The 12,410-nt window shown below is 50.1% G+C and overlaps 1 protein-coding gene across 1 annotated transcript in view; it reads right to left on the reverse strand.

Annotated features, from left to right (window-relative positions):
* Positions 1-21: 21 nt before the first annotated feature.
* Scn5a (sodium voltage-gated channel alpha subunit 5) overlaps positions 22-12,410 on the reverse strand; it is a 57,696-nt gene continuing 45,307 nt past the window's right edge. The window contains 9 exon segments of the mRNA XM_048334484.1: positions 22-956; positions 959-1,273; positions 2,360-2,458; positions 2,461-2,629; positions 4,438-4,542; positions 6,535-6,672; positions 7,154-7,207; positions 7,722-8,003; positions 11,304-11,426. Of these exon segments, the coding sequence (XP_048190441.1) occupies positions 22-956; positions 959-1,273; positions 2,360-2,458; positions 2,461-2,629; positions 4,438-4,542; positions 6,535-6,672; positions 7,154-7,207; positions 7,722-8,003; positions 11,304-11,426 (2,220 nt within the window).

The raw sequence follows: 12,410 nt of genomic DNA on the forward strand, positions 1-12,410 counted from the left end.
ACCATGAAGCAGCGTCACCAATCACACGATGGATTCGCGGTCCCTATCCGGGGACGGAGGGAAATCCGCCAGGTCTTCGCTCCGGCTGTAGTCCGACACCCTCACTTGGAGGTTGTCGCTGGTGGCCCTGGTGACGCTGTCATAGGACGGAGGGAAGGAGGTGGAGGAGATGGAGGAGCTGGAGGGAGGACCCCCACCGGGCCGGGAGAAGTTCTGGTTCATCCTGTAGGCGATGAGGCCTTCTCGTTCTGGGGCGTCCTCTTCGGAGAGGCCCCCGCCACTGCTGCTGCCTGTCTGCTGTCGGAAGAGGAAGGAGGCATGCTTCACGGAGCGCTGCAACAGGTGTCTCCGGAAAGCCCGCTGGATGATGGTGGCTGACACCTCCTCGTGTTTGCGCCGCAAGGTGGTGGTGATGGGTTCGTAGGAGATCTTGGATGGGTTGGCCGCCATGAACTTCTCCTCCATCTGAATCTTCAGGGCGTCCATCTCCCCAGATTCCCCCAGCACCCTCTTGGTGAAGGCGAAGAGGATGTCCATGCAGTGGATGCGGTCTCCACTCACCATGGGCAGGTCCATGTGGATCAGGCTGATCTGGTTGGGCTTGGCGATGCGCAGGGGCTCGGACAAGGCGTCGGCAAAGTCGGACAGGGCCGCGTACTCGATGAACTGCGTGGCCTCCGGGTCGAACTTCTCCCAGATCTCATAAAACATGTCGAAGTCGTCCTCGCTCAGGGGCTCCGTGCTCTCCTCGGTGGCCACGCTGAAGTTCTCCAGGATGATGGCGATGTACATGTTGACCACGATGAGGAAGCTGATGATGATGTAGGTGGTGAAGAAGAGGATGCCCACGGCGGGGCTCCCGCAGTTTCCCCGGGAGCCATTGCTACTGGGCAGATCCGGGTCGCAGTAGGGAGGCCCCGTGTTGAGGATGGGGCTCAGGAGGCCGTCCCAGCCGCCGACGTGGTGATCTGGAACAGGCACAGCATGCTGTTGGCGAACGTCTGGAAGTTGAACATGTCGTCGATGCCGGCTTCCCACTTGACGTAGGCGAAGTTGGCCATGCCGAAGATGGAGTAGATGAACATGACGAGGAAGAGCAGCAGGCCGATGTTGAAGGAGGCCGGGAGGGACATCATCAGGGCGAAGAGCAAGGTGCGGATGCCCTTGGCGCCTCGGATCAGCCGGAGGATGCGGCCGATGCGCGCCAGGCGGATCACGCGGAACAGCGTGGGCGAGAAGAAATACTTCTGGATGATGTCAGAAAGCACGGTGCCTGTGGGGACACAGCAGGACATGGGGGGGGGGGCGGGGCGTTGCTACCCTACTTAAGCCAGCACCACTGGACGTGGCTGCCTCTCCCTGGTGAGGGGAAGGGAGAACAAGGCACCACCTCCAGGAGGGCTGGGCATGTTCACACTGTCTCCCACCACCTTTCTAGGAGCCTTAATTTTTTGGTCAGTCATGAAGCTTGAACTCAGGGCCTGGGCGCTGTCCCTGAGCCTTCTTGTTGCTCAAGGCTAGGGCTCTACCATTTTGAGCCACAGCACCACTTCTGGTTTTCTGGTGGTTCACTGGAGATAAAGAGCCTCCAGACTTTTCTGCCCTGGCTGGTTTTGATCTTTGTTCCTCAGATCTCAGCCCCCTAAGGAGTGAGGATGACAGGAGGGAGCCACTGTCCCCAGGCTGATCTTTAATGCTTAACACAGCTCTTATGGCTGTATGGCTTCTGAGACCAGAGGTCAGCACCTTGTCAGCCCAGCTCAGACAAGCTCAGGCCTTTCAGTTCCTTATTATTCTAAGTGCAGGACTCAAAAAAAAAAAAATCTCAGCTCCTTCCAGAAGATACTTCAGTTACCTCCCCCTGCTTGAAAAAAAATAAATCAAGAGGCTGGAACGTGGCTTAGTGGTAGAGTGCTCGCCTAGCATGCATGAAGCCCTGGGTTCCATTCTTCAGTACCTCGTACACAGAAAAAAATCAAGAGTTGGGCTCTGAGAACAAGGAGCAGAAAGAAAGACTATAGATTGATTAGGTGCGAGGGACATAGAAAACTCAGCCTATAATCCTAGCTATCCAAGGGTCTGAGATCCGGGGGGCGGGGGAGGGGAGAAGATTTGAGGCCAGCTTGGGCCAAAGAAAAGAAAAGAAAGAAGTCTCCTGGGGTCCAACTCCAAAATAACCAGCAAAAAAGCGGAGCTGAAGCATGGGTCAAGTGGTAGAGCAGCAGAGTCCTGTGTTTAAACCCCAGTAAGAAAGAGAGAAAAGGGAGGGAGAGAGAGAGAGAGAGAGAGAGAGAGATGGAGGGAGCGAGAGGGAGGGCATTCAGGAGCCCAAGGGTGGGCAGGAGGGTCTGCTTCTCACCCACGATGGAGAGGATGACCACCACGAAGTCGAAGATGTTCCAGCTGTTGGTAAAGTAGTAGTGTCTCAGGGCGGCCATCTTGAAGAAGCACTCGCCGTGAAGATGGCCACGAAGAGCAGGTTGATCTTGGCGAGGATGTTGACCTTCTCGGGGCTCTGGTCGTCCGTCTCCACCATCATGGTCACCATGTTCAGGCAGATGAGGAACATGATGGTGACGTCAAAGGCCTGCTTGGTCACGATGTCGAAGATGAAGCCCTGGTACTTGTTCTGTGAGGAGGAAGGAAGACGTGAGGCTCAATCCCGGGTCTCGGTGGCAGGTGATTCCCCCACCCCACCCCCCACCCCCACCTCGGCTGAGGCTCCTGTCCAGGCACTCATTGACTTAGAGTCACAGAAGAGGTGCTCCTGCTTCAACATTCCCCCCAGAGTCACATCCGGTCCTCCTGCCTAAACACTCCCCCCCCAATCCACATCCGGTCCTCATGCTTCAACATTCCCCTAGGATTCCCATCTGGTTCTCCCACCTAAACACTCCCCCCAGATTCACCTTAAAACATCCCGCGCCCCCCCCCCCGGATTTTGAGACCCAGCTTTAAAGTTCCTATCCTCCTCACTCACAAAAGAGGTTTTTTCCCCCCACTTCTTTCCCTGGATTTGAGTAGGACAATGTCTATTTTTTTCTTTTCTGGGGCTTGAACTCAGGGCCTGAGCATTGTCCCTGAGCTTCTTTTTGCTCAAGGCTAGCCACTCTACCACTTGAGCCACAGTGCCACTTCCAGCTTTTACTGTGTCTGTGGTGCTGAGGAATTGAACCCAGGGCTTCATGCATGCTAGGCCAGCACTCTACCACTAGGCCATATTCCCAGCCCCTCCATTCTTTTGAGGGAATTGTTTCTAATTTATTCTGCTCAATGGAATTGGTGTGTGTGTGTGTGTGTGTGTGTGTGTGTGTGTGTGTGTGTGTGTGATGATTTGGGGGCTTGAACTCATGGCCTGGGAGCTCTCCCTAAGCTATTCTTTTTGCTCCAGGATGGTGCTCTACCATGTGGGCCACAGTTTCATTTCTGGCTTTTTGGTGGTTCATGGGAGATCAGCGTCTCACAGACTCTGTGGCCCAGGCTGGCTTTGAACCATGATCCTCAGATCTCAGCCTCCTGAGTTGCGAAGAGGATAGGCCTGAATCACTAGCACTCAACCAAAATGATTCTATGTTTCTATGTCCTTAATGGTAAACAAAGCGCGCTGCTGGTGGCTCACACCTGCGATTCTAGCGACTCAACGATGCTGAGACCTGAGGATGGTGGTTAGAAGCCAACCTGGGCAGGAAGCAGTTAACTACCCCAAACGCCAAGCCGTGGCTCAAGTAGCAGAGTGCTAGCTTTGAGCACAAAATCCCAGGGATAGCACCCAGCCCTGAGTTCAAGCCCCAGGACCGATACACACACACACACACACACACACACACACACACACACACACACACACGACGAACTGGATTAAAAGAAAACTGGATCTGAGCCAGACCATCCGTGGGTCATGCCTATAATCTTAGCTACTCGGGAGACAGATCTGAGAATTGCGGTTCAAAACCAGCCCAGGCTGACTGACAAGAGAGGGAGAGAGGGAGAGAAGGAGAGAGGGAGAGAGGAAGAGAGGGAGAGAGAGGGGTATGGCTCAAGTGATAGATTGCCAGCATTGACGTAAGAAAGAAAGAAACAACCCAAAACGAGGGATAGCACCAAGGCCTTGAGTTCAAACCCAATATTGGCACCAAACAATCAAACAAGCATGGGGGGTAGGGCTGGGGAAAATCTGCACCCCAAGGTGGCCAGGCATGTCCCATGGGTACACAGCCTTTCCGGATGCTACCCCTTCTCACCACCCCCCCCCCCCCATCTGTATAAGAATGAGGCCCTGATGTGAAGGTCAATGTCACAGAGCACCTCTCAGGGAGGCTGAATGGTTATGAGGAGGCCCTGATGACTGCCTAGGGGAGAAGGGAGAAATCTCAAGGTCACTTCCCCCAAAATAGAAGCCCCCGCCCCCCCCAAATCCTTCCAGGGAGCCTGGCTCACCAGTGGCCGAGGAATGGGCTTTTGGGGTTTCTTGGAGCCCAGCTTTTTCATGGCATTGTAATATTTCTTCTGTTCCTCTGTCATGAAGATGTCTTGGCCTCCTAAGTGCAGAGAGACAACATTGATATCATTTTGGGGGGTTCTCAGAGCCCCAGAAGGGAAGGCATAGGGATCTTGCCACTGGGATAGAGGTATCAAGATGACCTTGTTTCTCCTCTCTTATACTTCATCAGACATTCTTAGAGAAATCCGTGAGGCCTAACCAGCTTTATGATCTCCAAACCAATGCCCACCCCTCACCCTTTCCCTTTATCAACTCAGCTTGGACAGGCCCTGTGGTTCTTTCTGCCTAGTTGGTTTTCTGTCAACAAAATCATGGTTCATGCCAGAGGCAGTGGCTCACGCCTGTCATCCCAGCTACGCAGGAGGCTAAGATCTGAGGATCACAGTTCCATGCCAGGCTGAGTATGAAAGTCTGTGAGACTCTGATCGCCAATGAAGCACATAAGGAAAATAAAAAGCCACAAGTGGAGCTGTAGCTCAAAGTAGTAGAGCACTAATCTTGAGCACAAAAACTCAGGGAGAGCGTCCAGGCCTGAGTTCAAGTCCCAGGATCAGACAAAAAGGAAGAGGAGGAGGAGGAGGAGGAGGAAGAGGAGGAGGAGGAGGAGGAGGAGGAAGAAGAAGAAGAAGAAGAAGAAGAAGAAAGAAGAAGAAGAAGAAGAAGAAGAAGAAGAAGAAGAGGAGGAGGAGGAGGAGGAGGAGGAGGAGGAGGAGGAGGAGGAGGAGGAGGAGGAAGAAGAGGAAAAGAAGAGGAAGAAGAAGAAGAAGAGGAAGAAGACAACCCACAAAAAAGAAACCAACATAAAATCATGGCTCCTACTTGTAAGCTTAGTAACTCAGGAGTCTGAGCTCAGAGGATCAACATTCAAACTAATCAAGGCAGGAAAGTCTTATGTCCAAAAGAACTGGCAAAGCAAAACAAAACAACCGGAAGTGGAGCTGTGGCTCAAATGGTAGAGCCACCGGCCCTCAAGCAAAAATAAATAAATAAGTAAACAAATAGCTAAGCAAGGGAGGCTGGAATTCAACCCCCAGCTTAATCCCATATCATGTCCTGTCTTGGGGTCATCTTTTCTCCATCTTCTCTCAGGAGTAGCCTCTCTTAGGTAGACACAGGCTCTCTGCCTACTCCAGCTCCTTCTTAGAGTCTTACAGGCCTGCATGCTATGCCTACAGATCTGGCCCTCCATGCCTGACTGTAGTACCAGCAAGAAGAGGGTCGTCCCCACTAGAGAAATGGAGAGAGAGTCTGGAGCCAGAATGGCTGCTGGCTCCTACTGGCTTCTTCCTGCCCTGCCCACCCAGCCCAACCCAGGCAGAGCTGGTATTCTATGCATTCCACGTAGTGTGCTCATTCAACATTTCGAATGTACTCTACGCATTGCCGCTATTCTATGTATTGTACATATTCTATATGTTCTATGCACTGTATGTATCCCATGTACGGTACACATTCTACTTACTGATATATTCTACATATCGTATGTATTTGATGTATGTATTCCATATATTGTACATACTCTGCGTATTGTACAGAATTTGCACATGGGACATATTCTGCTCACTGTACACATTATATGTATTCTGCGCATTGGACGTATTCTATGCATTGTAGGTATTCTGTGCATTGTATGTATTCTGCATATTCTATGCACCTGTCTGTATTCTGCACATTGGACGTATTCTGTGCATTGTATGTATTTTGTGTATTCTACGCACTCTCTGTATTCTGCATATTCGATGTATTCTGTGCACTGTATGTATTCTGCATATTCTATGCATTGTCTGTATTCTGTACATTGTATGTATTCTGTGCATTGTATGTATTCTGTGTATTCTATGCACTGTATGTATTCTGCACATTGAATGTATTCTGCACATTGTATGTATTCTGCATATTCTACGCATTGTCTGTATTCTGCACATTGGACGTATTCTGTGCATTGTATGCACTGTATGTATTCTGCACATTGTCTGTATTCTGCACATTGGATGTATTCCGCGCATTGTACGTATTCTGCGTGTTCTACGTATCTTTTTCTTCTGCTGGTTGAAGTTGTCGATGATGACACCGATGAAGAGGTTCAGGGTGAAGAAGGAGCCGAAGATGATGAAGACGACGAAGTAGATGTACATGTAGAGGTTGTATTCCCACTGCGGCTGCTCTTCGTACTAAGGGGCAGATCCAAGAGAGGTGATGAGCAGGCGGGGATGGAGGCAGGTGGAGAAGGGGTGCGGGGAGAGGAGGGAGGCAGAGGAGGGAGAGGATGGGAACCATGGAGCCCTGTTGACAGCCTGGGTCTTGGCCTCATGGGGTTGGGAAAATTCAGGAGGAAGTCAATGAACATCTCTGTGGCTTCCATCCCTTTCTCCATTAATTAAGAAATGGAGGATGCCGGTGGCTCACGCCCGTCATACCAGCTCCTCAGGAGGCTGAGATTTGGAAGATCATGGTTCAAAGCCAGCCCCGGTAGGAAAGTCTGTGAGACTTTGTCCTCTCCAATGAACTAGCAAAGAGTCAGAAGCGGAGCTGTGGCTCAGGTGGTAGAGCACCAGCCTTGAGAGAAAAATAAAAAAGCTCAGGGAACAGAGCCCAGGTCCCGAGTTCAAGTCTTAGTACCGGCACAAACAAGAACCAAGAATGGCTACCCACCCCTCTGGAGTCCACCGCTGCGTACATGATGTCCATCCAGCCTTTAAAGGTTGCCTGAAAGGAAAAGGAAACGCAAGGGAAATGATCAAACTGGGCGTCTCACTTGAGCTATATTCAGCTCCTGCCTAGCTGGGTAAGTCCAGGGTTAGCAATGAGGGAAGGGAGGAAGCAACTGAGCAAAAGACCCTTCTAGAAGACCCTGTGGGGAGAAGCAAGCTCTTATTTATTTTTGTGTCAGTACCGGGGCTTGAACTCGTTCCCAGGGTGTCTGTCCTTGAGGTTTTTTTTGTGCTCAAGACTCGTGCTCTACCGCTTGAGCCAGGCCTTCAGTTCTGGCTTTTTGCTGACGCATTGAAGGGAAGAGTCTCATATACTTTCCCGGCTTGAGTTGGCTTTGAACCGTGATCCTCAGATCTCAGCCTCCCGAGTAGCTGGGATGACAGGCGTGAGCCACCAGCCCCTAACTCTCCCTCCATTTCTGTGGGGTTTTTGCAGGTCTGAGATGGGGAACCCTGGTCCCTGCTGGATAGCTCATGGAGCAGGCAAGACCCTGTTTTCTGGAACTCACCACCTGTAGCAGGGCCAGGTACCCGGCCCCCACGTTGTCGAAGTTGACTTTGACCTTGGTCCAGTACAGCTCGCCCGTCACGTTGAAGGACTCGCACTCGCTCTTGTTGTTCACCAGCGTGTAGTTCAGAGGCAGATCGCCCTCCGTCTGGTTGATGCACCGCCCGAACTTGCCAGCGAACAGGTTCACGCCCATGATACTGAAGATGAGCCAGAAGATGAGGCACACCAGGAGAACGTTCATGATGGAGGGGATGGCGCCCACCAGCGCGTTGACCACCACCTGGGGAGGGGGGACACGGGGAACCCTCCGTTTTGGGGCTGCCCAGAACCTGTGTACCTATCACTATCTGTCTGTCTATCCACCCATCCATCCACCTACCCACTCACCCATTCATCCACACATCCACACACTCATACATCCATCCACCCACCTATCCACCCACCTACCCATTCACCCACCCATCCATTTACCCACCCACCCTCCCATCCACCCATCCATCCATCCATCCATCCATCTGTCCTGTCTGTCCACCTGTCTGTCTATCCATCTATCTATCTATCTATCTTTATCTACCTATCATCTATCTGTTTATATTTATGTCTACATCTATCTATCATCATCTATCTAACTAATCCATCCGTATCTACCTATTATCTATCCCTGTCTGTCTGTCTATATCTATTATCTATTAATCTCTATCTCTAATATCTATCCATGTCTGTCCATATCATCTGTCTTCCCTCCTTCCTCTACTCCTTCCTTCTGTCCTTTCATTTCTCTCTCCTATCATCTCTCCCTGTTTATTTTTATCTATCTATCTATCTATCTATCTATCTATCTATCTATCTATCTATCTATCTATCTATCTATCTATATGTCTGTCTGTCTGTCTATCCACCCATCCACTCACCCATCCATCCACCCACCTACCCATTCACCCACCTATCCATCTACCCACCCACTCTCCCATCTACCCATCCATCCATCCATCCATCTGTCCTGTCTGCCCACCTGTCAATCTATCTATCTATCTATCTATCTATCTATCTATCTATCTATCTATCTATCTTTATCTACCTATCATCTATCTATTTATATTTACGTCTACATCTATCATCATCTATCTATATAATCTAATCTATCTATCTAATCTATCCTTATCTACCTATTATCTATCCCTGTCTGTCTATATCTATTAATCTCTATCTCTAATATCTATCCATGTCTGTCTATATCATCTATCTGTCTTCCCTCCTTCCTCCACTCCTTCTTTCCCTCCTTCCTTCTCTCCTTTCATTTCTCTCTCCTATCATCTCTCCCTATTTCTTTATTTTTATCTATCTATCTATCTATCTATCTATCTATCTATCTATCTATCTATCTATCTATCTAACATCCATCCCTTTTTATTGGAGCCCCCAAATTCTCATAGTGGCTTGGCATCTCTGGCTCACACCTGTAATCTTGGCTATTCAGGAGGCTGAGAGCTGACAATCATGGTTCTAAGCCAACCTGGGCAGGAAAGTCTGTGAGACTCTTATCTCCAGTGAACCACCAAAAAGCTGGATGTGGAGCTGTGGCTCAAGTGGTAGAGCACCAGCCTTGAGCAAAAGCAGCTCAGGGACAGCACCCAGGCCCTGAGTTCAAGCCCCAGGACTGGCAAAAGAACTTTTAAAAAGATGGTTGCCTTACAAACTGAGGTGACCCTGGTCTACATATTGATTAACTCCTGTATATGAACAGGCTGGGGCAGACAGCTCTCCAAGGCCCCCGAGCTGCCTGGGGGGAGTGGGGAGAAAGTCCTCGAGCTTGCCCTTGGCTGGCTTGGTGGCCAGGCCCCATATCTGAGGCATTTTTGGTGCCCTGCATGTCCTGGTGTCCCTCTGCCATCAAATGTCCTGGCTTTCAGAGAGACATGAACTCCAGTCTCATTAGTCACTTGTGGGCAGGCTTTCTGCCAGGAACTTGGAGTGCAGGGCTTAGATGGGGGCAGGGTGGGCAAAGGCAAGATCCAAGCCATTGGACAAACAAGTGAGCCTTCTGGTGTCTGTGAGCAATGGGGAAAGCATGTGTTGTCTAGCTGCAAGAATCTGGGGTCTTCCTTCCTTTCCCTCCTTCCCTCCCTCCCTCCCTCCATCCTGGGGCTTGAACTCAGGGCCCGGGTGCTGTCCCTGAGCTCTTCAGCTCAAGGCTAGCGCTCTACCACTTGAGCCACAGCGTCACTTCTGGTTTTCTGGTGGTTCACTGTGGATTAGATCCTGCCCAGGCTGGCTTTGAACCTCTGTCCTCAGATCTCAGCCTCCTGAGTAGGTGGAATGACAGGCAGGAGCCACCGGCAATGCTGTCTTTTGTATTTTCTTGTAGGTCATAGCTAATTTTTTTTTGAGGGGGGGTGGATTTTCAAGCTTGCGTCATAGGCTCATATTTGTTGGTAAAGTGTGATGATCTGAGGGGCTGGGGATATGGCCTAGTGGCAAAGAGCGCTTGCCTCCTACACATGAAGCCCTGGGTTCGATTCCCCAGCACCACATATACAGAAAATGGCCAGAAGTGGCGCTGTGGCTCAAGTGGCAGAGTGCTAGCCTTGAGCAAGAAGAAGCCAGGGACAGTGCTCAGGCCCTGAGTCCAAGCCCCAGGACTGGCAAAAAAAAAAAAAAAGTGTAATGATCTGAGAAAAATGCATAGAGAACTGATTTATATTTTTTGAGGGGGGGGGTGTTGCTGGTACTTGGCTGAAACACAGGGCCTCATGCTCGTGTTCAGCATTTTCACTCTACGTTGCATTTCCACTATTTGAGTCATGCCTTCCCTTCTGCTTTTTTTTTTTTTTTTTTTGCTGGCTAGAAATAAGAGTTTTGAGATTTTTTTTTTGTCTGCTTGGGCTGGCACTGCAGCTTTATTCTCAGATCTCTGCCCCCTGAGGAGCTAGAATGATTGTGGCCATTGGCGATACCTTGGTGCTACTTGTTTTTGAGAGAACGTGGATCACTTCTTGCTTGGGCATTGAGTTTAAACCCCAGTCCTTTCTTTCAGTCTCTCACCTGTTGCTGGGATGAAAGGCGTACCCTACCACACCCAGATTCTTCGGTGGAGATGGGAGTCTCACAGATTTTTCTACCCAGGCTGGCTTGAAACTTCATTAGTTTTATTATATTTTATTTCAATTTTCTTTGTTTTGTTTTGTTTTTGTTGCCAGTCCTGGGGCGTGAACTCAGGGCCTCAGCACTGTCCCTGGCTTCTTTTTGCTCAAGGCTAGCACTCTGCCACTTGAGCCACAGCGCCACTTCCGGCTTTTTTCTATATATGTGGTGCTGAGGAATTGAACCCAGGGCTTCACGTATATGAGGAGAGCGCTTTACCACTAGGCCACATTCCCAGCTGGCTTGGAACTTCAATCTTCCCAATCTCTTCTTCCCTTATAGCTAGGATAACAGGAGCTCACCATCACACTCACAGTCTCCTGCCTGGGCCTGGACCATGCTTGTCTCGGCCTCCCAAGGAAGCTAGGGTTACAAGCACGAGCCCCCCCCTCCCCCCGCCACTGCATGATGAGAAGACTGCAGTATCTTCTTTACTTACCCTCATCCCTTCAAATCGTGACAAGGCCCTGAGGGGTCGAAGTGCACGCAGCGTCCTCAGCGACTTGATAGGACCCATCTCGGCAAAGCCCAGGGTGTTGGCTACCAGGCTAACCAAGGAGACCTGTAGAGGAAAGAAAAGGGGGGTGGGTAAGAGGATGGGGGCGCTGCAGAGATAGATGGCAGGGTTCCTGCCTCATCTTAAGACAGGCCATGTGCTTCCCTACGATCCAGCCCTACCACTCCTGGGGCATCAACCTAGAACATCCCTAGCAAGGACAGGATAAAGACACAAGCACAACCATGTTCACTGCCGCACTATTCACCATGGCCGAGTTACACAAACAGCCTATATGCCCCACAAAAGGTGAGTGTGAGACCTACACACAGCCATCAGAAAGAATAATATTCTGCCATTTGCAGGGAAATGGATGGACCTAGAGCCACTTAGGTGATGTGAGGTCAGCCAAGTTCAGAGAGACAAACAGCACCATAGTTTCTCTCACATGAGGAAGCTAGATCTAAAATATAACTGGACAGGATACATTATCCAGGATTCTAAGCATTCACAGTGAGACCAGAGGAGGAGATTCTCGCGGGAGGAAGGAAGACAAAGGCACAAGGCCAAAATAATATTTATCAAAATGAACTCCAGGAAGTGGAAATGAGTTTTTTTTTCTTTTTTCCTCTTTTTTTTTTTTTTGCTTTCCTTTCCTTCTTTCTTGTTTGTTCATGTATCTGTCTTTGGGAAGGGAAGGAAAGGCACAGAAATGGGGGGATGGAGGGTGAACAAAGGCAGCCATGGTCCTCACTGGACAAGTTGTGGAAAATGAACTCTATGACTTGTGGATGGGGACGGGAGGGAAAAACTGGGGAAGAGAGCGAGGGAAAGGAGGCCATGGTCCAAATAGGAATGTGCTCTTTACCTGACTGACGGAAATAGAACTCCTCTGTACATCAACTACCATCCGTGGAAGATTTACATGTGTACATAGGCAGACAGACCCTGGTAACTGACCCAGGAACAGAAAGCCAATCAGAGGGGCTAGAGGATGCCTGGAGAGCTCTGATTGGGTCTGGAGACTGATATGACCCACAGGCTGTCCAA

This window comes from Perognathus longimembris, chromosome 26 (assembly GCF_023159225.1).
Source record: "Perognathus longimembris pacificus isolate PPM17 chromosome 26, ASM2315922v1, whole genome shotgun sequence".
NCBI lineage: Eukaryota > Metazoa > Chordata > Mammalia > Rodentia > Heteromyidae > Perognathus > Perognathus longimembris.